The 24,456-nt window shown below is 40.6% G+C and overlaps 1 protein-coding gene across 5 annotated transcripts in view; it reads right to left on the minus strand.

Moving 5' to 3' along the window:
* FAM151B (family with sequence similarity 151 member B) overlaps nucleotides 1-24,456 on the minus strand; it is an 83,065-nt gene that overhangs the window by 48,206 nt on the left and 10,403 nt on the right. For 4 of the 5 annotated variants that reach the window (XR_004000909.1, XM_030566571.1, XM_030566572.1 and 1 more), the window contains exons 4-6: nucleotides 12,268-12,485; nucleotides 8,794-8,929; nucleotides 3,592-3,674 (exon numbers count right to left, since the gene is read on the minus strand). Coding sequence is in view for 4 of the 5 variants with exons in the window: in XM_030566571.1 (XP_030422431.1) it covers nucleotides 3,592-3,674; nucleotides 8,794-8,929; nucleotides 12,268-12,485 (437 nt within the window). In the remaining variant the exon portion in view is untranslated. Of the gene's footprint in view, nucleotides 1-3,470; nucleotides 3,675-8,793; nucleotides 8,930-12,267; nucleotides 12,486-24,456 lie in introns of those variants that run through there. The other variant, XM_030566569.1, reaches the window with a different exon arrangement.

Below are 24,456 nucleotides of genomic sequence, written 5' to 3' on the forward strand. Positions count from 1 at the left end.
TAATTAATTAATAATAGATCCTACTTATTTCCTGAAAAAGGTAATAGATTTAGTCTCTATGAACATTTCATCCATATAGCCACAATGTATTAAATACACTGAATCTGTTTGTGGGATGGAAAAAATGGACAGAAATCCAACTTTTATTAAAACCCACTACTAACAGAAAAAAAAAGACTCTTAATAGATACAGCTCTAGGAAGAGCAGGTACAGAACTCGGAGTGTTGAATAGCATAAATGTAGAAGTATTGGCTAATAAATTAAATGCAAGAGGACAACACTTGGAAGTTTTGTCTAAACCTTTTAAAACATCTTCAAATTACATAAGCACTCGCCATCACCTAATAGCGAGTTTATTCCCTGACTCAGAAAAATTATAAAAGGCTGATCATTTAGCCATACTACATATCGTAGAGGTATTACAAAACAATGTATCCATGGCACTGGCTTGCATATAAACACACAGACTTGGACTAATGATGTGGTGAAAGACATAAGAGATGGGATGAGTGGAATTTTACCTTTAGAAATAAGAAGTATAATGTGGAAATATGCTGCTAGGGAGGAACAAAAGTTATATTCCTGGTGGAAAATGATAAATTTCACATATAATCCTCAAATGAATCAAATTACTACATATAGTCATAATGTCCAATGCCCAAATGGAATGGATATCTCCTATTGTAATGCTAGGGTTAAATATTAATAATAGTATTATGCAACCAATAGAACACAAACTATAGGCCATAAGACAAAACCTTACATGGAAAACTGTGGAACTTGAGGCCTGTATGGAAGAATGTGGAATTGGATATATTTTAATGGTGATACAATCCAGTCATATGATATATGCTTAAGTGACAAAAGGGGAAAAAGCCATTATCAGCTAGAACCTTTCCCATTTAATGGATCAGTCGTTATATATATTGGAAATAAATGTGCATGTATTAGAAGATGGTGTAAATTCTTTAAGTTAATCACATATTCAATATAACTCATAACCCTTATGAAAACAAATGTTTTTGTAATATCACATTGACGATTGGTTGGAATTTCAAATTCATGCTACCAGAAATTGGTAATGAGGAAATTAGGGATCACTATCAGATATATAAAAAGATTGATCCAATACCTTTAGGAATAAATATAAATTTAGTCAAGCAATTAATGGATCATCCTGACTTACAAAAACAACAACACAGGGCTCAGGAAAATGCACAAAAGTCTATGATCACTCTTCACCACTCCCTAAGAAAATGGAGTGTATAACAAGTGATACCAAAAATAACAGGTGGAAAGTGTTCTTGGGATGGTCTCCAAGAGCAACAGGATTCTTTAATACAATTTTACAGCCTGTCGTGATAGTATTAGCATTTCAGATTATGATGGCATTTATGCTTATTATCCTTGTGTGCTGGGTTAAAATAAACATTTAAGCAGCTAAAGCATGTACAGTCCACAAGCCTTAAAATAAACTATAATGACACACAGGAAAGTGTGACCCTAGTGAGAACCAAAGATGGTGAGGAATTGTGCCAGTAAGAAGAGGTATCTGCTCAGTCTCATAGGAGAGCCTTGAGCCAATACTGGACAAGACCAAACATCCACTGAATTCACTATTTAAGCAAGTGGTGGGTTGATAAGTATATCACCCACTAAGGAGGGGACTGATACAAGAAGCTTTTAGTTGCTCTATGCTGTGTAAGAAAATTAGCAGCACCAAGGAGAAGTGTCAGCCATGCAGCAAAGAAGAGAGGCAACATTGTAAAATTCACCTCCCCCAATTAGCATAACAAAAGTGGTGACAATATCATAATGCCTAAACATGAATACAATTGTAGTTAGCTCAAGATTTAAGGCTTTTTGATAAGTAACAAACAGTGATAGGTTAGAGCAGGTTTCCAAAATGGCAGCTGCAATGGTTTTACATTAGAAAAATTAAAATGGAGAACTCAGGCTGAATTGACCAATATCAGACAGGTAACTGGGGTGAAATAAAGTACAGCAAGGTGAGATTAAGGTATGGGTCAGTTAGGTAAGAAGAAGGTTCTCAGCCAGATCTGGCTCAAATGACAGGTAAAGCTGATTGGCTGAATAGGTATCACCCCATAGAGAGGAACTATGCTAATTACTAGCATTGAGAAAGAGAAACCAATCAGAAAAGATCAAAAATAGTATATAAGGTAGAGAGTTGACAAGCTTTAGGGCAGGTGTGTGGGTGAGCAAGCGCGCAGAGCAGAAGACAGCAGCAGAGAACGGAGAGCAGAGGAGGAGGAGGAGGAGCAGCAGCAGCAGCAGCAGCAGCAGACTGAATATCACTGAAATCCTTGACAGAGCAGGACCATAGAAGGTGCAGAGGGATTTTTAAAAGAAAGTAAGTATAACTCCTTCTTAATGATAAGGCATGCATGGGTCTGATTGTAAATAAAGCTGGATGCTTGTGTCTGAATGGATTTTACCCCACCCATTCTATGACTGCCTGATCAGCACTCACAGAATGTTATTTAGTAATGTCCTTTAATGTGTAATATTGTAATACAGTTTTATATATATGTATAAGGGTTCTGTATGTTACATTGTAATACGTTTGGTATTATATTGTAGCACTGCATTAAGGCTTTATACATATGCATAAAGGGTCTAGGTGTATAGTATTGTGCAACATTGTAACAGCTATATAGCTTATGTAGTCTGCGCGTCACCTCCTTACATGATTTCTAAATGCAATGCAACTGTACTATGCTCTGGGTTATGTTTCACAATGCATTCTTTCTTGATTATTAAATGTATGGTAACTAAATATTTCCTTTAAATAAATGTTACTTTGTTTTTATAGAATTACTGCTTGAGCATCAATCCTTTGAGCAGAAGCCTGTATCCGTGTCCTCTCACGGGCTGACAGAACTAGTCTGTCCTGGGCAGACTTCTGAGCGGCAGAGACAAACTCCCTGGTAAAACCTGGGCAATTCCTCTAGGGCAGGCCACCTCCTGTTACCCATTAAGATGGGCTACATTGACAATTTGTTTACAGTTGTAGGCAGGCCATTATTGGGTGCCTCAGGTCCAAATTTTGGAATAACATGTGAATGTAGGAATAAGTGTCCTATTTCAATGCTCTTATTCCAAAATAAGAGTCTCCACACGCAGACTTGCACAGAAATAACTAAATAAGTAAATAACAATAGATTTGGTTATTATGGTGTAAATTTGTGTAGATGAGCCCTTAAAATAAACCCATTCCTTCACAGGAAACTAGTGGAGATGAGTGTGTAGAAGAAATTCTGATTTATGTGATCAGCCTATAAAATCACAGAAATGTAGATCAGGAAGAAACCTTGAGAGCCCATCTAGTCCAGTCCTCTGAGCTGAGGGAGGGCCATGTATATCTATACCAGCGATACTCAGACCTCAGTTGTTCAGGAGCCAAATTAGCAATCAATATTACCCAAAAGAGCCACAGTACTAGAAATTCATTGTTTCATTTACTATTTATAGTGTCAATGTCTATTTCCTTTACATTCATACTTCTATTCCTATGGCCTTTCTGAATTTAGAGTTTTGTGGTTCCAAAATATCATAATAAATCCTACTTTTATCAAAGTTCTCTCTGAGGTACAGCAGGTCTTCTATGGAGTACTTGTCATGCCTTCCTGTCCAAACAGTCAGACTGTACCTGTATTAACAGAGTTATTAAAAGTCCATATTTTTATCTTAGTACAAAGCATCAGACACATAGAAAGACAGTACTAATAGACTTCTAAAACAATTAGGACTCTGGTATCTTAATTTCAGATACAACTACATCTACAAAACTGAAGGATGTTAAGGTTGGAAAGTCAAGCAATCAAAAGTTAGGAAATAACAGAATTAAGGTTGCCTGGCACTATTAATTCAGCACCTTTGTGGCTGTGTATTATGATACAGTCTTTAATTACATAATCACATACTATTTTTTCCCTCAGGATCAAAAGATAGATGATGCTCAGTGGTAGTTTTCAATATTTCTTTTTGTGCTCACCATTCTATTCCCGCCTCTCCAAAGCTAAACGATTCACTTAAACCAAACGCTTCATAGGTGGTTACTGATTGTGTTCCTGCAGTTTCTAGAAGTTCACCTTGAGATATTTTGAGCCATAATTGCCATAGTACTGAATACTCATTGGGACAACCGAAGTCAATTGGAGCTATGCAGTAAAACATATAAAGTACTATAAAATACTAAGTACTTTGAAAAAAAATCAGGTCCTAGGTTTCTCAAATTAGGCACCCCAAATTAGTTGACACTTGACAATTTTGCCCTTAATCTCTGTGTTTCAGATCCTCCTCTGTAAATGGAATAACATCACCATCTTACTTCACAAGGGTGTAGTAAAGATACATTTTTTAAAGTTTGTGAACTACTCATACCATGGTAAGTGCTATAAAAAAAGCCCAGGAGGAAGTTAACAATTCTGCATTCAGTGCAGTGTTTCAACAGAGTGTAGTAAATAAGGCCCTAGCCACACACTGAATGGTGAGAGTACAACAAAATGTTGAATAGCCACCCATTTGGTGAGCACCATCCATCGTGTCCACTGAATAAAAAGGTCCTACAGGAAAAAGTAGTATGTGATCATGTAATTAAAGACTATATCAGTGGTAGGCAACCTGCGGCACGCGAGCTGACTTTCAGTGGCACTCACACTGCCCGGGTCCTGACACCAGTCCGGGGGGCTCTGCATTTTAATTTAATTTTAAATGAAGCTTCTTAAACATTTTTAAAATCTTATTTACTTACATACAACAATAGTTTAGTTCTATATTATAAACTTATAGAAAGATGTTCTAAAATTTAAAATGTATTACTGGCATGCGGAACATTAAATTAGAGGGAATAAATGAAGACTTGGCACATCACTTCTGAAAGGCTGCCAACACCTGGACTATATCATAATGCTCATGCACAAGGAGCATGACTTAAGATTCCATCTTAATACTGGCATTTCCTAATTTTGAGTGCTTTATTTTGCACGTTTACTGTTCTTTTAATATAGTTTTTTCGTATATAATATCCTAAGTGTTTAAAAAGCAACCTGAAAAAACAAATTTGATTAAGAACAACCATATTGACCCCTCAATGTGTCATGGGTAGGGTTGGAACCTTTACATCCACAGCACAAACTTCTACTACTTAAGATAACAGAGTAACTGGTAATGGTAATAGGTTGTTACTAGGGCTATCAATTAATCAAAGTTAACTCACATGATTAACTCAAAAAAATTATCAGAGGGGTAGCCTTGTTAGTCTGGTTCAGTAAAAGCAGCGAAGGGTCCTGTGGCACCTTATAGACTAACAGACGTTTTGGAGCATGAGGTTTCGTGGGTGAATACCCACTTCGTCGGATGCAAGAACATAACTACAACGTTAAATGTTGAATCCAACGAAGTGGGTATTCACCCACGAAAGCTCATGCTCCAAAACGTCTGTTAGTCTATAAGGTGCCACAGGACCCTTTACTGCTTTTTCAAAAAAAATAATCATGATCAAAAAATTAATTATTATTAATTGTAATTTTAATTGCACTGTTAACAATAGAATACCAGTTGAAATTTATAAAATATTTTTGGATGTTTTGCTACATTTTCAAATATATTGATTTCAATTACAACGCAAACTACAAAGTGTACATTGCTCACTTTATTATTTTTATTACAAATATTTGCACTGTAAAAATAATAAACAAAAGAAACAGTATTTTTCAATACAAGTACAGTAACTCTTCACTTAACAGCAAAGAGTCCTGTGGTACCTTATGGACTAACAGACGTATTGGAGCATGAGCTTTCGTGGGAGAATACCCACTTCGTTGGATGCAATTCACACAGGAAAGCACATGCTCCAATACGTCTGTTAGTCTATAAGGTGCCGCAGGACTCTTTGCTGCTTTTACAGATCCAGACTAACACGGCTACCCCTCTGATACTCTTCATTTAACGTTGTAGTTATGTTCCTGAAAAATGCGACTTTAAGTGAAACAATGTTAAGCGAATCCAATTTCTCCATAAGAATTAATGTAAATAGAGGAGGTTAGGTTCCAGGGAATTTTTTTTCACCAGACAAAAGATTACTTTTTATTTATACATACACACACAGAGATTAAGTTTTAAACAAACAATTTAATACTGTACAGATCAGTGATGATTGTGAAGCTTGGTTGAGGTGGTGAAGTCAGAGGGTGGGATATTTCTCAGGGAATGCCTTACTGCTAAATGATGAACTAGCACTCAGCTGAGCACTCAAAGGTTAACGCATTGTTTTTAATGTAGCCTCACACTCTACAAGGCAGCACAAATGGAGGGAGGGGAGAAAGCATGGCAGATAGAGACATGCACCCAATAAGTGAAAGAGCGAGATACACATTGCACCTTTAGGAATGCCGACCCCATCCAAAGTACATTGCCTTTTAAAGTAAATCAGCAAGTTGAGATAGCAGCTGCTGCCAGCAAGCACCCTCTGTCCTGAGCCGTCGTGTCCCCCTCTGCTCTATGGAGATGGGGTAAGTGGGGGGCAGGAGCAGGGTGGAGGGGGACACCCTGACATTAGCCTCCCTCTCCCTGCCCCCCCACAGCAAGTGAGAGGCTCCTGGGAGCAGCTCCAAGGCAGGAGCAACACATGGCAGTGGGGGGAGGGACAGCTGAACTGCCCGGCAACTGATAGCTTGCTGGGTAGCTGCCACACAAGGAACTTAGGGGAGTGGGAGCTGATGGGGGGCTGCCAGTCCACCCTGGTTCCAAACCCCTACCAGCTAGCTCCAAAGGGCTGCTCTTTCTGCAACCAGTGGACAAAGCAGGCGGCTGCCAAGTAACATTATAAGGGAGCATTGCACAACTTTAAACAAGCATGTTCTCTAACTGATCAGCGATGAAATAATGTTAACCCGGACAACTTTAAATGAGGAGTTACTGTACTATAGTGCATCTCTTTATTGTGAAAGTGCAACCTATAAATGTAGATGTTTTTGTTACATAACTGCACTCAAACAAAACAATGCAAAACTTTAGCGCCTACAAGTTCACTCAGTCTTACTTCTTGTTCAGGCAATCACTAAGACAAACAAATTTGTTTACATTTAGAGGATATAATACTGCCCTCTTCTTATTTACAATGTCACCAGAAAGTGAGAACAGGCATTCACATGGGACTTCTGTAGCCAGCATTGCAATGTATTTATGTGTCCGATATGCTAAACATTCGAATGCCCCTTCATGCTTCAGCCACCATTCCAGGGGGCATGCTGATGATGGTAGTAAAAAATAAGAGTTAATTACATTTGTGACTGAACTCCTTGGGGGAGAATTGTATGTCTCCAGCTCTATTTTACCAGCATTCTGCCATATATTTCATGTTATAGTAGTCTCGGGTGATGACTCGGCACATGTTGTTCATTTTAAGAACACTTCTGCTGCAGATTTGACAAAATGCAAAGAAGGTACCAATGTGAGATTTCTAAAGATAGCTACAGCACTCGACCCAAGATTTAAGAATCTGAAGTGTCTTCTAAAATCTGACAGGGAGGAGGTGTGGATCAGCTTTCAAAAGTCTTAAAAGAGCAACACTTTGATGTGGAAACAACAGTACCCAAAGCACCAAAAAAAGAAAATCAACCTTCTGCTCGTGGCATCTGACTCAGATGATGAAAATGAACATCCGTCGGTCCGCACTGCTTTGGATTGTTATCAAGCAGAACCCGTCATATCAGTATGGATGCATGTCCTCTAGAATGGTGGTTGAAGCATGAAGGGGCATATGAATCGTTAGCACATCTAGCACGTAAATATCTTGTGATGCCAGCTACAACAGTTGCCATGAGAATATTTGTTCTCACTTTCAGGTGACATTGTGAACAAGAAGTGGGCAGCATTATCTCCTGAAAATGTAAATTAACTTGCCTGTCTGAGTGATTGGCTGAACAAGAAGTAGGACTGAGTGGACTTGTAGGCTCTAAAGCTTTACATTGTTTTATTTTTGAATTCAGTATTTTTTTTACATAATTCTACATTTGTAAGTTCAACTTTCATAATAAAGAGATTGCACTACAGGACTTGTATTAGGTGAATTGAAACATGCTATTTTTTGTTTTTATAGTGCAAATATTTCATGAAATACATATCACACTTATTTTTACTATATAATTATAAAATAAATCAATTGGAATATATCCAATATCAACTTGATTGAGTGACAAGGGCTATTGAATGGAACTCCTTCTAGGGTTTCATGAAATACATGTAATGTATTCATTTCATGAAATGTAAACACTGAATCTAATACAAAGTATATACAAAATGCAACTGTTTAAATTGGTTTGAATTGATTCCAAATTGTGAGATTAAACTATTGAGTCTATTTGACTACATTTGAGTTGAGAAGTCTTAGTGATGGAACATAGTGCAATGTGTCTTAGTTTCAAGCCTTTGCAGATTCAGTTATGAAAAATAAGTTTAGCAGAATACTTTGCACACACATAAATTGTCCCACTTTATTATGGAAAACTGAATATCTTTAGTCCATATATTTTATGGGGAAAATTCCCATTTAAAAAAAATTTTCATTTTGCTCTTTTATTGATAATGTAGTAGCTACCTTGAATGCAAATTAATATGACAAAACAAATTTTAAAACTGAGTATGGTAATTTTAAAAAATGCTTTTTAATATGGTTTGTAACATGTGTGCATATAATAAATATGTAATATCTGACTGGTATCTGCCTTTATCATGCAAATGACTAAACAAGAAGTCTTCAAATTTACCTGTTTGACTTCTGTAATAACCAAAGCAACTCAGATTTTGACTGTCGTACCAAAGCTGCTCTAACAGGAAACGTTACAGGCTGAGTAAGTGCGTCACAAATTTGAGCCATCTCTTTCACCATTGCCCAACTGTATCCTATTGGAAAGATAATTTGATGCAGTATTAAGAAACTCTTCACATTCTGTCAGAATATAAAGGTATCATGATTTATAAAATAGTTAGAAAAGATATAACACTGTTCCATACTGTCGACATTTGGATTTTGTGAAAATCTACTATTTCTAAAAATGAAATTGAACAAAAAAAGACTATGAACAAAAATGAAACTGACTACTCATTTTCACTGTCAAAGTTCAGAAAAATGTCAGAAGTAAATATCAGCATAAATAGTGAAAAATAAATTATATGTAAATTCTGTGTTTCACTTACTTAAGTGTTATTTGTAATATTGTCAAATAAATATTAGTTATGAGGAAATCCTGGCCCCACTGAAGTAATTGGGAATTCTGCCATTGACTTCAATGGAGACATGATTTTTAACATGACAGTGACCCTTTAAAAATAAAAACTCTTAGAATTACCTTTTTTCTTATTCTTTCAAAGACTATTTCAGAAAGAAAAAATGATGTTGGTTGTTTCTTTTAAAGTTATACAGAAATGAGGTGGCTAAAAATATTTTAGTTAGGGCTTGAAGAAAATATGTTTAAAAGCAAGCAACTTAACACAGTTTAAAAATTGCTTGCTTTTAACATCTATTTTTGCAAGCCTCAAAGCTAGAAAAAAATTATTTGTTCTTTAATTTAATGGAAAGTGTCAGGTAACCTTAACTACAGGCATTGCTATCTGTGCCACCTATAATATCACAGTGGTAAAAACATTAGTGGCCAGCAGCATCTTGTCTATACCAGTGCTCCTATTGTTGCTGTCACTGGAGAAGCTGCAGCAGTGTTAGAGAAGTGCAAACTTTTTGGGGAAAAGATTAAGGTAGGCCCAGCCTATATGTAGAACTGTGATTTAATAAGCAGGTAATAACCACCTCAAATATCCAGTTACAGTAAATGCAATTACACTGTGTCCATACAATCACATTTTGCACAACAGCCAAGCATCAAATGTATTTGTACATTCACACATATTACACTGTTTTCCTCTGTGTGTATGAAGGCACTCTGGGGAAAAAAACGGAGCTGATATCACATAGTGCCCCAGCCAGGAATTAAATGCCCAGGCAACTTTATCCACAAAGTACCAACATCACCACTTGGGGCAATGCACTCTGGGATGTTGTACTGCACAAAGAGCTGGGAGAAAGAAGGACCAGATAGCCCTGTTATCCAAACATGATTAGCTGCTCCTGCCTAAAACAACACAACAGTGTTACAATCTGATTACAGGAAGACCAAAAAAACCTAGGCTGACAGCAAGGGCAATACATAGTTAACTGTCACCTTATCTTACTCTAACATTCCTCTTACTTACATACTATGCCAGCCTCTTCTGAAAACAAAGTTTTTCATGAAATATCTCCTCAAAAGTAGAAACAATTAGTTGGAATCTGTGTGTCCAGTACTAGTTATGTTGTACCAACCACCTGTACCTGTGTGAAGTTTTAAACTAACAAGAGTCAGAATGGAAAAGCAGCAAAGAATCCTATGGCACCTTATAGACTAACAGACGTTTTGGAACATGAGCTTTCGCGGGTGAATACCCACTTCGTCAGATGCATGTAGTGGAAATTTCCAGGGGCAGGTATATATATGCAGGCAAGCTAGAGATAATGAGGTAGTTCAATCAGGGAGGATGAGGCCCTGTTCTAGCAGTTGAGGTGCGAAAACCAAGGGAGGAGAAACTGGTTCTGTAATTGGCAAGCCATTCACAGTCTTTATTTAATCCTGAGCTGATGGTGTCAAATTTGCAGATGAACTGAAGCTCAGCAGTTTCTCTTTGAAGTCTGGACTTGAAGTTTTTTTGCTGCAGGATGGCCACCTTAAGGTCTGCTATAGTGTGGCCAGGGAGGCTGAAGTGTTCTCCTACAGGTTTTTGTATATTGCCATTCCTAATATCTGATTTGTGTCCGTTTATCCTTTTCCGTAGAGACTGTCCAGTTTGGCCGATGTACATAGCAGAGGGGCATTGCTGGCATATGATGGCGTATATTACATTGGTGGACGTGCAGGTGAATGAACCGGTGATGGTGTGGCTGATCTGGTTAGGTCCTGTGATGGTGTCGCTGGTGTAGATATGTGGGCAGAATTGGCATCGAGGTTTGTTGCATGGATCGGTTCCTGAGCTAGAGTTACTATGGGGCGGTGTGCAGTTACTGGTGAGAATATGTTTCAGGTTGGCAGGTTGCATGTGGGCGAGGACTGGCCTGCCACCCAAGGCCTGCACTGCTGCTCTGGGGCCCAGTCTCCTGACGGCTGGGCGAAGAATGGTGAGGAGTTGCCAGAGCTTTGGTCCCACATTTCCAAGCACTATCCAGCACAGCTGACCAGTCTGTTGTAGCTCAAGTCAATCTAAAGGCCAGTTAGATTGAGCATGAGTGTGGAGCTGGGCTCATGTCAGTAGCAATCCAATGCTCCTGGAGCGTGGCAAGACGAATCCGAACGCGTGCCTTTAGCTGCTAAGTATTGTTTTTGCTGTCTTTTACAAGTGCACATATCACAAGCCTTCCATTTCTGTTTCTCAGCTTTGATGTGAAAATGTAACAGTTGCAATCATAGAAGATCAGCTGCTTTTTTTTATATTATAAAGTTAGGTAAGAGTGAAACAAAAGCTCCTGTCTGAGTAATAGCAGTATGCATAAAATGAAGTCAACTGTAATTAAATATTTAAACACATATTACACTTTCTTGGATAGTCAGATTTGTTTTGACTTTTTAAAATTTCACTTTTTAAAAATTCATGGATAATCAGCATGCAGAAGTGAATATGGCCTGATTTACAAAACCCTTGCAAAGAATTCAGCTTCACAATTTAAAAAAATTTGTAGGACATATTAAGGATCTTGTTTGAACTAACAAACTGTCTTTAACCATCTCATTGTTCCTTATTATTGCAGAAGTCTGAACAAGGATTAATTTAATAGAACATTCATACTAAGGGCCTGATCTTGCAGTAATCAAGTTGAAGTTTTGCCCAAGATGGGACTGAAATATTGACAGCTGGAAGGACTGACAGCAGCACTGTAAAAGCCCTGATACTCTAAGGAACAGGTTAAAAAATAAATAGCTAACTTCAGTAACAGAAATATAGTGGCTCTATACATGTTCATAAAACCTATTTTCCAATTCTATACTAAGTTGCAAAATGACATAAATTTAATAATTATTGTCTTTTAGTCTATTTTATTTATACTAATTACAGTTTTAAAAAACTGACACAGATGTATGCAAAAGAAATTGCATCTATGTTATTGAGGCAAATGTGGAGGCAACTTAAAGCCCTGCAGCGTGTAACTCTTCCATCTTTACCTTTATTGCATTGTTGAGGCTGCCACCCAGTTGTCCAGCCCAACGATAAGGTCACATCCGGGCAAAATGAAGTTACAGTGTCTAGAAATCTTTTTGCATCCACGACAGCGTTAGTTCCATTAGGTCCAGGGAGAATGTCTGCATTAATCCAGACAAGTCGCCTCAGATGCAACTTTATGCCTTCAAGAAGCATCATAGAGGGCTTCACCGCTGCTAGACTGTAAAGATAAACACACTATCAACAAGACAACAGATTCCTAGTGATATGATGAGGAAAAATACAATACGCACATACTTTATTGAAACTGTTTCTACAAGCTAGGGCTAGTTCAGGCAATGCTGTTAATCAGCTGCTGGGGCACCCCTGTTTATGAGGCCTCATCCCAATCCTATCCAGATTACAAAGATCAGGTGGGTAAATTTATGCCTCACTGTTGCATGGTATGGAGTATGGAAAGCTTCATGCTCACGGAGAGCTCTGGGATGAGTTGCCTGATAAATCAAGATGTTTTCCTCTTCTCTTCATTGTGCCCTGGTTGAGATTCCCACCTTCTCTTGTTTAATAGGACATCTCCATCTACTATTTCTCTGTCTAACTCACAAACATGTATACCTACTCTCTTCCTTTCGCCACTTGGCATATTTAAGACAGATGGATGAGAAATGTCACACACAGTCTTGAGTACTGCAGCTGAAGGATCTATTTGTTTTGCAGGGGCTCCAGATGTCCCTGAACTAACACTGCTACAAACTACTGAATCCAAAAGATAAATTTCAGGCATCTCAGAATATACTTTAAAAGCCTGCAGATTTCCCTAGACAAAAGGAAATAATTTTTTTCTCCCCAGAAACACTTTATAGGTGGAGCTTCTGCCTGCTTCTTCTTGTTCTTACCTTAATATTCCAAGCTCTTGGAATTAAGCAGCACATAAGACGCAAACTGATATTATTTTTACTATCGTAGTGCCTAGGAGCCCCACTCATGGACCAGCACACCATTGTGCACTATTGTGCTGATGGAGCAGATTAAAAAGATAACCAACAGGAGTAATATGCAAAAGGTTTCTGTATATATACTGTACAGATCTCTAATACTGGAACAGCTTTATTACTCCTGGGGGAATTCTGCATCACTGCACATGTGCAGAATTCACGGCCCCTACAGATTTCTTTGCTTACTCGCAGAAAAATTACTTCTGATGGGGAAACAAAGGGAAGCTGCAAGAGCGGTCATGCGCCCACTCCCTGGCAGTACAGACAGGTTGGTTTGGGCACCCAAAGCAGCCGGTAGAGACATAAATCACCAGCTGGGATGGGGTGGGGGCTGTGTAGTCATGTGAGAGAGAGAGAGAGACACTCTCTCTCCCTCTCACTCGCTATTGCAGCACTCTTGGCATGGAGGGGCAGGACTTTGGGGTATTTCTGAAGAAGTAGGTGTGGGACAGGCTCTGTTCCCTCAGGCAGAGGAGACTGTAGCAGCCTGCCTGCTGAGTGAATTATTCCCATTGTTTTTAGTGAATCCTCCAGAAGTATAAAACAGATGAGAAATTTTAAGGCTCCTTTACATTATAGACTCATAGACTTTAAGGTCAGAAGGGACCATTATGATCATCTAGTCTGACCTTCTGCAGAATGCAGGCCACATAATCTTACCCATCCACTTCTATAACAAACTCCTAACCTATGTCTGAGTTACTGAAGTCTTCAAATTGTGGTTTGAAGACCTCAAGCTGCAGAGAATTCTCCAGCAAGTGACCCATGCCCCACGCTGCAGAGGAAGGTGAAAGACCTCCAGGGCCTCTGCCAATCTGCCCTGGAGGAAAATTCCTTCAGGCGATCAGCTAAACCCTGAGTATGTGGGTAAGACTCACCCGCCAGCACCCAGGAAAGAATTCTCTGCAGTAACTCAGATCCCATCCCATCTAACATCCCATCACAGACCACTGGGCATACTTACCTGCTGATAATCAAAGATCAATTGCCAAAATTAATTGCCAAAAATTAGGCTATCCCATCATACCATCCCTTCCATAAACTTATCAAGCTTAGTCTTAAAGCCAGATATCTTTTGCCCCCACTACTCCCCTTGGAAGGCTGTTCCAGAACTTCACTCCTCTAATGGTTAGAAACCTTCGTCTAATTTAAAGTCTAAACTTCCTAGTGTCCAGTTTATACCCATGTGTTCTTGTCTCCACATTGGTATTAAGCTTAAATAATTCCTCTCCCTCCCTAATATTAATCCCTCTGATATATTTATAAAGAGCAATCATATCCCCTCTCAACCTTCTTTTGGTTAGGCTAAACAAGCTAAGCTCTTTGAGTCTCCTTTCATAAGACAGGTTTTCCATTCCTCGGATCATCCTAGTAGCCCGTCTCTGAACCTGTTCCAGTTTGAATTCATCCTTCTTAAACATGGGAGACCAGAACTGCACACAGTATTCCAGATGAGGTCTCACCAGTGCCTTTTTATATAACGGTACTAACATCTCCTTATCTTTACTGGAAATACCTCGCCTGATGCATCTTAAAACCGCATTAGCTTTTTTAACAGCCATATCACATTGGCGGCTCATAGTCATCCTGTGATCAACCAATACTCCGAGGTCCTTCTCCTCCTCTGTTGCTTCCAACTGATGTGTCCCTAATTTATAACTAAAATTCTTATTATTAATCCCTAAATGCATGACCTTGCACTTTTCACCATTAAATTTCATCCTATTACTATTACTCCAGTTTACAAGGTCATCCAGATCTTCCTGTATGATATCCCGGTCCTTCTCTGTGTTAGCAATACCTCCCAGCTTTGTGTCAACCGCGAACTTTATTAGCACATTCCCACTTTCTGTGCCAAGGTCAGTAATAAAAAGGTTAAATAAGATTGGTCCCAAAACTGATCCCTGAGGAACTCCACTAGTAACCTCCTTCCAGTCTGACAGTTTACTCTTCAGTACGACCCGTTGTAGTCTCCTCTTTAACCAGTTCCTTATCCACCTTTCAATTTTCATATTGATCCGCATCTTTTCCAATTTAACTAATTCTTCCCTATGTGGAACTGTGTCAAATGCCTTACTGAAATCGAGGTAAATTAGATCCACTGCATTTCCTTTGTCTAAATCTGTTACCTTCTCAAAGAAGGAGATCAGGTTGGTTTGGCACAATCTACCTTTTGTAAAACCATGTTGTAATTTGTCCCAATTACCATTGACCTCAATGTCCTTAATTACTTTCTCCTTCAAAATTTTTTCCAAGACCTTACAGACTACAGATGTCAAACTAACAGGCCTATAGTTACTTGAATCACTTTTTTTCCCTTTCTTAAAAATAGGAACTATGTTAGCAATTCTCCAGTAGTACGGTACAACCCCTGAGTTTAGATTCATTAAAAATTCTTGCTAATGGACTTGCAATTTCATGTGCCAGTTCCTTTAATATTCTTGGATGAAGTTTATCTGGGCCCTCCAATTTTGTCCCATTAAGCTGTTCGAGTTTGGCTTCTGCCTCAGATGTGGTGATATCTACTTCTATATCCTCATACCCATTTGTCATCCTTCCATTATCCCTAAGCTCCTCATTAGCATTATTAAAGACTGAGACAAAGTATTTATTTAGATATTGGGCCATGTCTAGGTTATCCTTAACCTTCATTCCATCCTCAGTGTTTAGTAGTCCCACTTCTTCTTTCTTTGTTTTCTTCTTATTTATATGGCTATAGAACCTTTTACTATCAGTTTTAACTCCCTTTGCAAGGTCCAACTCTACATGGCTTTTAGCCTTTCTCACTTCATCCCTACATGTTCTGACCTCAATAAGGTAGCTTTCCTTGCTAATCCTGACCATCTTCCACTCCTTGTAGGCTTTCTGCTTTTTCTTAATCACCTCTCTGAGATGCTTGCTCATCCAGCTTGGTCTACAACTCGTGCCTATGATTTTTTTCCCCTTTCTTGGGATGCAGGCTTCTGATAGCTTCTGCAGCTTTGACTTGAAGTAATTCCAGGCCTCCTCCGCCTTTAGATCCACAAGTTCTTCAGTCCAATCCACTTCCCTAACTAATTTCTTTAATTCTTTAAAGTTAGCCCTTTTGAAATCAAACACCCTAGTCCCAGATCTATTTTCGTTTATCCTTTCACCTAGTTTGAACTGAATTAGCTCATGATCACTCGAACCAAAGTTGTCCCCTACAACCATTTCTTCTATGAGGTCCTCACTACTCATCAAAACCAAATCTAAAATGGCATCCCCTCTTGTTGGTTCTTCAACTACTTGGTGAAGAATTCCATCAGTTATCACATTCAGAAAAATCTGAGCCCTATTATTGTTACTAGCACTTGTCCTCCAGTCTATATCTGGGAAGTTAAAGTCTCCCATGATCACACAATTCCCATTAGTGTTCACTTCATTAAAAACATTAAAGAGGTCTCTATCCATATCCAAATCAGAGCCCGGCAGTCTGTAGCACACCCCGAGCATTATCTCAGGGGAGGCTCTAGTTGTTTTCTTTCCCAGTGTGATTTTTGCCCAGACAGACTCTGTCATATCCATTCCATCACTTCTTATTTCTTTACAGTTAAGCTCATCATTGATATACAATGCTACTCCACCACCTTTGCCTTTATTTCTGTCTTTCCTAAACAGCACATAGCCTTCAATACTTGTACTCCAGTCATGACTACTATGCCACCATGTTTCTGTTATCCCTATAATATCCGGTTTCACTTCCTGCACCAGTAGCTCTAGTTCCTCCATTTTGTTACCTAGGCTCCTCGCATTAGTGTACAGACATCTTAATTTTTGCCGTTTGGCTTCACTGACATTCTTTACCCGGTTAGGCACAGTCATTCCACCACCAGCATCACCTATTTAGACTGGTATCTACACTACCCTTCTTCCTTATGTCCATTCTTCTGCCCATGGCTTTATCCTCTCTTACTCTGTTTTCTTCCCTCTCACTGTTAAATTCCGGCATGGAGATTGCCAGAGTGGTGTAAAGAAGTCTTATTGTAAAGAACAGTATGACCTTATAAATGCTTATGGTGCTTTAGGGATTATAACTGGTCAAAATTTTTCAACTATCAAAATGTGCTCCGTGAACTGTTTGCTACTGACCTTCCTGGAGATGGTCAGTAGCCAATATAAATTGTGAATTTGAGTCCCCAGCCTTCACTTGTTCTTCCCTTGCCTATGATGTAACACTTAAGCATATGACTGCATATATTTGTTGACTAATAATTATTAGAAGTAAAGGGTCAATACTAGCTATATTACTATTAGACAGAGGGGGATTTCCTCCGATGCTCCCCACACCCATTCTCCATCCACTGTATTGTAGTTTAAATAAATTACCAAGATAATTGAAACTAGCTGGATTATATCGGATTTTTTTGATTAAAAATATGCAGAATTTTGCAGAATTTTAAAATATTGTGTGCAGAATTTCAAGTTTTTTGGTGCAGAATTCCCCCAGGAGTATTTTTTCCAAAGAGCTATCGTCCAAAAGAGCAGCTTCTCTCATGTTACTCTCCTGGCTGTGCTTGTACTACATGACTGTATTTTTAAAATGTTTTTATACAAATTACATTTTTAACCTGCAACATCATTTTAAAACTATTTTGTAAAACATTGCATTTGGCAGAAAACTTGTCTTGGCTTGGAAAAAGAAGAGTGAATTGAAAATGAGTTTTAACTATATATTTTTTTAAACTACTACACTTTCCCCTTCCTTCTCCGTTTCTGGCTGACACCTCCAGAGTCTATAACAAAAGAATTTAGCTTACCCATGTATTCTGTATTTTCATAAACAAATAAAATCTGTAAATGTCAAGGTATAGTTCTATTATTAAGGACAAAAGATATAAAACAGCAATTTACAACTGTCCTTCAAGTTTTGCATTTCTATTGCACGTCTGATCATGCCCTTTAAAATGTGCGGGTGGAATCGCCACATAGATTGTAAAAACAGCTACTGTGCATGCATATTAAGGCACAAGTATATGGAATTTTCCATCAGAAAATTATTCTGATGGAAAATTTTCAGCCAGCTCTACTGATTATTATCCCCATTTTTTTCCAAATGCTGGACAGGTTTTCACCTTTGCTTGTATATTAGTTGAGCTGACACTTAGAAAAGCTATGTCAGCTCTCTATCTTCTAGTGTACTTTTGTTGAACCATGCAATGCCTGTGTTCTATCCATCTACCCTTTTCCTCATAATGAAATCAATAGGAATACCGAACAGGAGAGGTGAAAGAATGACATCATTTCTATGTTGAGACATTTGCTCCAGCCTGTGTTTATTTTAACTGTGCATGTTGCCCCTTGCTATAAAGCCATGATAATGTTATTAATTTTTGGCATACCACAACACTTCAAGATGTGTCAGCCAACCAGGACCAGGGCAGTCTATCCTAGTGGTCAGAGCAGGCATCAGACCTAGTGGTCGGAGCAGGCATCAGGAACCAAGGACTAAAGTCAGAGCTGTAATTGGAAGCTGGAGCCAAGGGTCAAACTGGAGGCCAGAGCCAAGGGTCAATCTGGAGTTGGTAATCCGAAGCCAAAGCCACAGGTCAAGCTGGAAGTCAGGAACTGGAGCTAGCAGGACAGAAGGCAAGAAAGGGTTCAAGGCAGCGGTAGGACAGAGGCAAGGCTGGGGCAGCAGGAACAAAGTAACATAGGAGCAGGCACCTGCTGGCTTAAATAGCAGGTGTGATGCTCTGTACCTCGGGGGAACACCCTACACTCCCATGTTCATCTTTATAAAATGATTGTGTGGTATCCAATGCAAAGTTTGTCATGTTGAGTGTCTTCGGAAGGCTCATGATGCACTAAGCATGGTTGTTATAGTAACTGTTACAGTAATGTTGTAGTAAGGTTATAGGTTATAATTTCATGTATATAGTTATGAAGCTGAAAATGTACATGGCTTAAAGCAAACCCATGCAAAACCTCTCTAAGAACAGAGAGGCAGTTCACACCTCATCGGGGCATGGATGGGACAAACCCAGCCCAGCCTCACATGAACAAAGGACACTGGCTTAGGCAGCAACAAAAGAATCTGTTGGACTCTCAAGGGAGTAATCCCCTTCCTCTGGGTCAGTTTGGAATTGCAATGAGGTAATGCTCACCTGACTCTGAAGTGGGGGTGCAAAACCAAGAGGGAAGAAAGGACATGATAAAAGGGAGAGACATTTGCCATCCTCTCTGTCTTTTATCAAAGGAAGGGGGTGGCTCCCTCAAAAGTCAACAGATTCTTTTGTTGCTCCAATCAGGCAATCTGCTGCAGGCCACATATACTGATAAGGCTGCCTGGAGATTAGCTCTGTCAAATGCTTTCTTAAAATTTGGTTTTTGCCATTCGATACTCTCTTCAATTAATCTAGGATGAAAATCTGGACTACACGTGATCTTCTGGATCAAAATCCACCCTGCTCTTCCTTTAGTTTTGCCTTAGCTGTTTCCTTTAGTATTCTTGGGGGAATTCTGTGCCACAGCACATGTGCAGAATTCATGCCATGCACATAATTTTTTTTCTCCATAGAAAATACATTCTGCCAGAAAGGTGCTGCAGTTATGTCTTTTGCCCATCAGAGGCTGCTGTGGCACCAGAACAGAGAGCAGCTGCTCCCAGGCCAGAGCAGCCTCAGCAGCAGATAGGAAAGAGAAAAAGTTGTGTTCCTTACAGCGCCCTGATCGGGGACCAGGTCAGGTGGCCTGGGATATGAGAGGATGGACAGCGTGGGGTATATCGGGCTGCTGTGGGGGACAGCGGTCACAGACTCGGGGTCAGAAGGGCTAGTGGGCCAGACAGACTTGGGCAAGGGCTGAATGGATGTGAAAGTGTAGGAACACATGGAGATGGGGGAAGAGGAGCGGCTGAGTGGAGGTGCAGGGACACATGGGGCTGCAGGTTATGCAGGAACATATGGGGACAGGGGCAGATGTGCCTTACTGAATGAGAGAGGTTAGGGATCAGCCAGGATCTGCATGAGGGAGGCTCTGTAACAATCCTTGCCCCCAGCCCAAAAAAAAAAAAAATCAGTTCCATACTACTTCCACCCACACCCAACAACCCTCTAGGTTCTCACTCAGACTCGTTCCCAGCAATTACTTCCCTCTCCCTCAGCTCCTCCGTTACCCCTGACTCCCTCAAGCCTGTGTAATACTTCTGAAGGGTGTGAGAAATATATTTCTATATTGTAGTTTGATGAAATATTACTCAAAGATCTGTATTAATATGCTTAGTAAAGAATCTATTTGTCAAAAAATACTTCCTGGATCTTTTGTTTTCTGTATTGTTACAGACATACTTGCTGACAGATATTTTGAAATAAATTACCAAAATAATTGAAATTGGCATGATTATAATGTGTTATTTTGACAAATAAAATATGCAAAATTTTAAAATATTGTATGCAGAATTTTTTTGGCACAGCATTCCCCCTAGAGTACCTTAGTCTGCTTAAAAGATACTTCAAAAGACATTGCCTATCACTGAAAAGAGTAACACCTCACAAGTTGTTTCAGTCATCTAGGTCACCTTTCTTTGGTATTTGGAGTACAATTTCATTTTCTCATTGTTCTGCAGGTTTTTGCTGGTCTCAAACTTTACTGAAAAGTTTGTTGATTTTTATCAACTGTCTCATCATCACAAACTTTATATATTTCCACAGTGATTGGGAGTTCACCTGCATGTTTCCCAGCTTTTAACTTTTGTATTGCATGTTTCACTGCTTTGTTTGTGATGTAAGCTGTTACAATTTCTCATTCCAGTTATTTAATGTTTTGCCAATGGAAAAAAATGCTTGTGGTATTGGTCTGATTTTTTCAGAGCACTCAGCATTTTTATAACACATTAATTATTCAAAGCACATCTCCAAGACACTTCTCTTGCAGTTTGGAGTACTCGATGTCACAGTCTCTGGGTAGGCTGCTCTTTCCAAGATCCTCTTCCAGTCTCCCACGTGCAACCACATTTTAAGTGGCATGCTGCAAGCCCTTGCCTCCACTTCTCTTTGGAGTGGGATCCCACAATCCAAATGAAGTATGATTTATTTTGCCAACAGATATACAGGACTTAGAGAAGTGGATAGGCTCCTTATCCAGGCCATTGTTTTACCTTTCTGCCTGGTTTCTTTAACAAATCCTTTTGCTCTAACTATGTATTCAGCCAGATTAATATCCCACAGATACACTGAGGAGAAAACGGTTACGCACCATCTCATAACTGTTGTTCTTTGAGATGTGTTGTCCATGTCCATTCCAATCAGATGTGTGCACGCCGCCTGCATGACAACCAAAAAGTTTTCCCCTAGCAGTATGCACAGAGTTGGCCTGGGCGCCCCGTGGAGTTGCACCTTCATGGCGCTCAATATAGGGCCCTGCCAACCTGCCACCCCCTCAGTTCCTTCTTGCCAGCTACTCCAACAGAGGGGTAGGATGACGGATATTAGAATGGACATGAAGAACACATCTCAAAGAACAACAGTTACAAGAAGGTAAGTAACCGTTTTTATTTCTTCGAGTGCTTGTTCATGTCAATTCCAATCAGGTGACTTCCAAGCCTGAGATCCAGAAGCAGGGTCAAGGTTCAGATGTCCACTGACTGAAGCACTGCTCTACCAAAAGGCCAAGTCATCTCTGGCCTGCTGGGTGCTAGTGTAATGCGATGTAAAGCTATGTATTGAGGACCATATCGCTGCTCTGCATATTTCCTGGGTGGGAACCTGCTCCAGGAATGTTGCTGAAGAAGCCTGTGCCCTGGTAGAGTGCACTGTGAGCAAAGGGGTCAGAGTAAGACCCCAGAGTAAGATCCCAGGCCGGGACCGGTTGTCGAATTTGTGGATATAGTCTGTCGAGACCTTTCAGGAAATGGCTGACCAGAGGGCTGGCAAAGACCGAGCAGCCCTCTGAACCTGGATGGAAGGCAGAAATGGTGGCCAAGTGAACCCTTACTGATGCATGGACAGCTCCTGCTGCTTAAGATGGAGAAGGTAATCCAATATAAATGGTATGGATGCAAGCATCAGAGACGGGCAGCGTTCTGCCAACCAGATTGAAAATCTCTTCCATTTGGCAAGATAGGTAGCACTGTCAAGGAGTACTTGTCTGACTGAGTCTGAGCAGGAGAGCTCCAGTGGGTTCAGCCATGCAGCTTTCACCCTGTGAGGTGCAGCGACTCGAGTTTTGAGTGCTGGAGACAGCCAAGATCCTGAGTTAAGTCCGGGAAAAGCAGCAAGATGACTAGGGCTTCCATGGACATTTTGAGTAGAGATGTTCACCTGTGTTGGCGGGGCTAGCTAGATCACTGAAGCATCTTCCCTCCATATCTTGAGGAGAATCTTGTGAATGAGAGGGATAGGTGGGAAAGTGTATAGGAGATGGCTTTCCCACAGGAGGAGGAACGCGTCTGCAATGGAGCCTGGGCTGTAATTCAGGAAGAAGCAGAACTGCTGGCACTTCCTGTTGCATCACATGGGGAACAGATCTATCTGGGGAAAGACCCACCATTGGAAGATGGAGTTCACAACATCCGGGCATAGGGACCACTTGTGGCCATGGAATGAATGACCTGCTGAGACGGTCCGCCATCTCATTCTGTACTCCTGGGAGGTACAATGCTTGCAGGATTATCGAATGAGCTATACAAAACTCCCATAGCATGAGGGCTTCATAGCACAGGGGAGAAGAACATGCACCCCCCGTTTGTTGATATAAAACATTGCAGTGGTGTTGTCTGTCATAACTGATACACAACTCTCTGCCAAGTTGGCTCAGAAAGTCTGACATGCTAAATGCACAGCTCTCATCTCTCTGATGTTGATGTGAAGAGTGAGCTCCACCTGCGACCAGAAGCCTTGTGTCCTGAGGTCTCCCATGTGCATACCCCAGCCCAAGTCTGATGCATCTGTCACCAGCGAGAGGGATGGCTGAGGACTTGTGAAGGAGACTCCCATGCACGCTACCTGCGGGTCGAGCCACCACTGGAGGGAGTTGAGGACCAGGGGAGGCAGAGTCACAACCTTGTCCACACTGTCCCAAACTGGCCGGTACACCGAGGCTAGCCACGACTGGAGCAGCTGGAGCCTGAGCCTGAGGTGTTGCACCACATAGGTACAAGCGGCCATGTGTCCAAGAAGTTTCAGGCAATTCCTTGCTGTGGTGGTGGGAAACTGCCTGAGATTTCGAATGATGTCACCCAGGGCCCTGGAACCTTGATTCTGGGAGGTATGCCCTGGCCTGCATTGAGTCCAGTATCACCCCTATAAATTCTATCCACTGAACCAGGGACAGCATTGATGTCCCCACATTCAAGAGAAGGCCCAGTGTGTCAAACATCATTCTTATGAAGTTGACTTGTGCCTCCACTTGAGACCTGGAGCAGCCCTTGATCAGCCAGTCGTTGAGGTATGGAAACACCTGTACCTACCACCTGCGCAGAAAGGTGGCCACAACTGTCATACACTTGGTAAATACTCATGGCACTGCTGAGAGGCTGAATGGGAGGACTGTGAACTGGTAATGGCTGTGGCTGACCACAAACCTGAGGTACCTTCTGTGGGACAGTGTGATTGCTATATGAAAGCACGCATCCTTCAAGTCTAGGGCAGCATTCCAGTCCCCTGAATCCAAGGAAGGGATGATGGAGGCCAAAGAGACCATGTGGAACTTGAGTTTCTTCATGAACTTCTTGTGCTCTCGCAAGCCTAGGATGGGCCTGAGCTTGCCTTTGGCTTTCGGCATTAAGAAATGCCAGGAATAGAAGCCCTTGCCCTTCTGCTCCTGAGGAACCTCTTCCCTCCTAGCGATAGGAGCAAATGCACCTCCTGTATGAGGAGTTGCTCGTGAAACAAGTCCCTGAAGTGGGACAAGGAAGGGGGGTGGAAGGGCAGGGAGGGAAGAGAATTGGAATGAATATCCCCTCTCTATCCTGCAGAGCACCCAATGGTCTAATGTGATACAGGCCCACGCAGGGCAGAAAGAGGACAGATAGAATGAAAAGGTAAGATGAGATGGAACCTGTCTTTGCACTGGTGCGCCATCCTCATGCGCACTTTCTAAAGGCCTGTTTTTGGCCTGAGGAGGGTTTAGACTGAGGGATGAGGTGTCTTTCCAGAGTTTCTGTTCCTCCTGTGTGAAACCCTCTTGCCTATTCTGAGGCTGGTAAAAAATGCCTCCGCTAGTTGGCAGGTGTGAAGG

Source organism: Gopherus evgoodei, chromosome 6 (assembly GCF_007399415.2).
Source record: "Gopherus evgoodei ecotype Sinaloan lineage chromosome 6, rGopEvg1_v1.p, whole genome shotgun sequence".
Lineage (NCBI taxonomy): Eukaryota > Metazoa > Chordata > Testudines > Testudinidae > Gopherus > Gopherus evgoodei.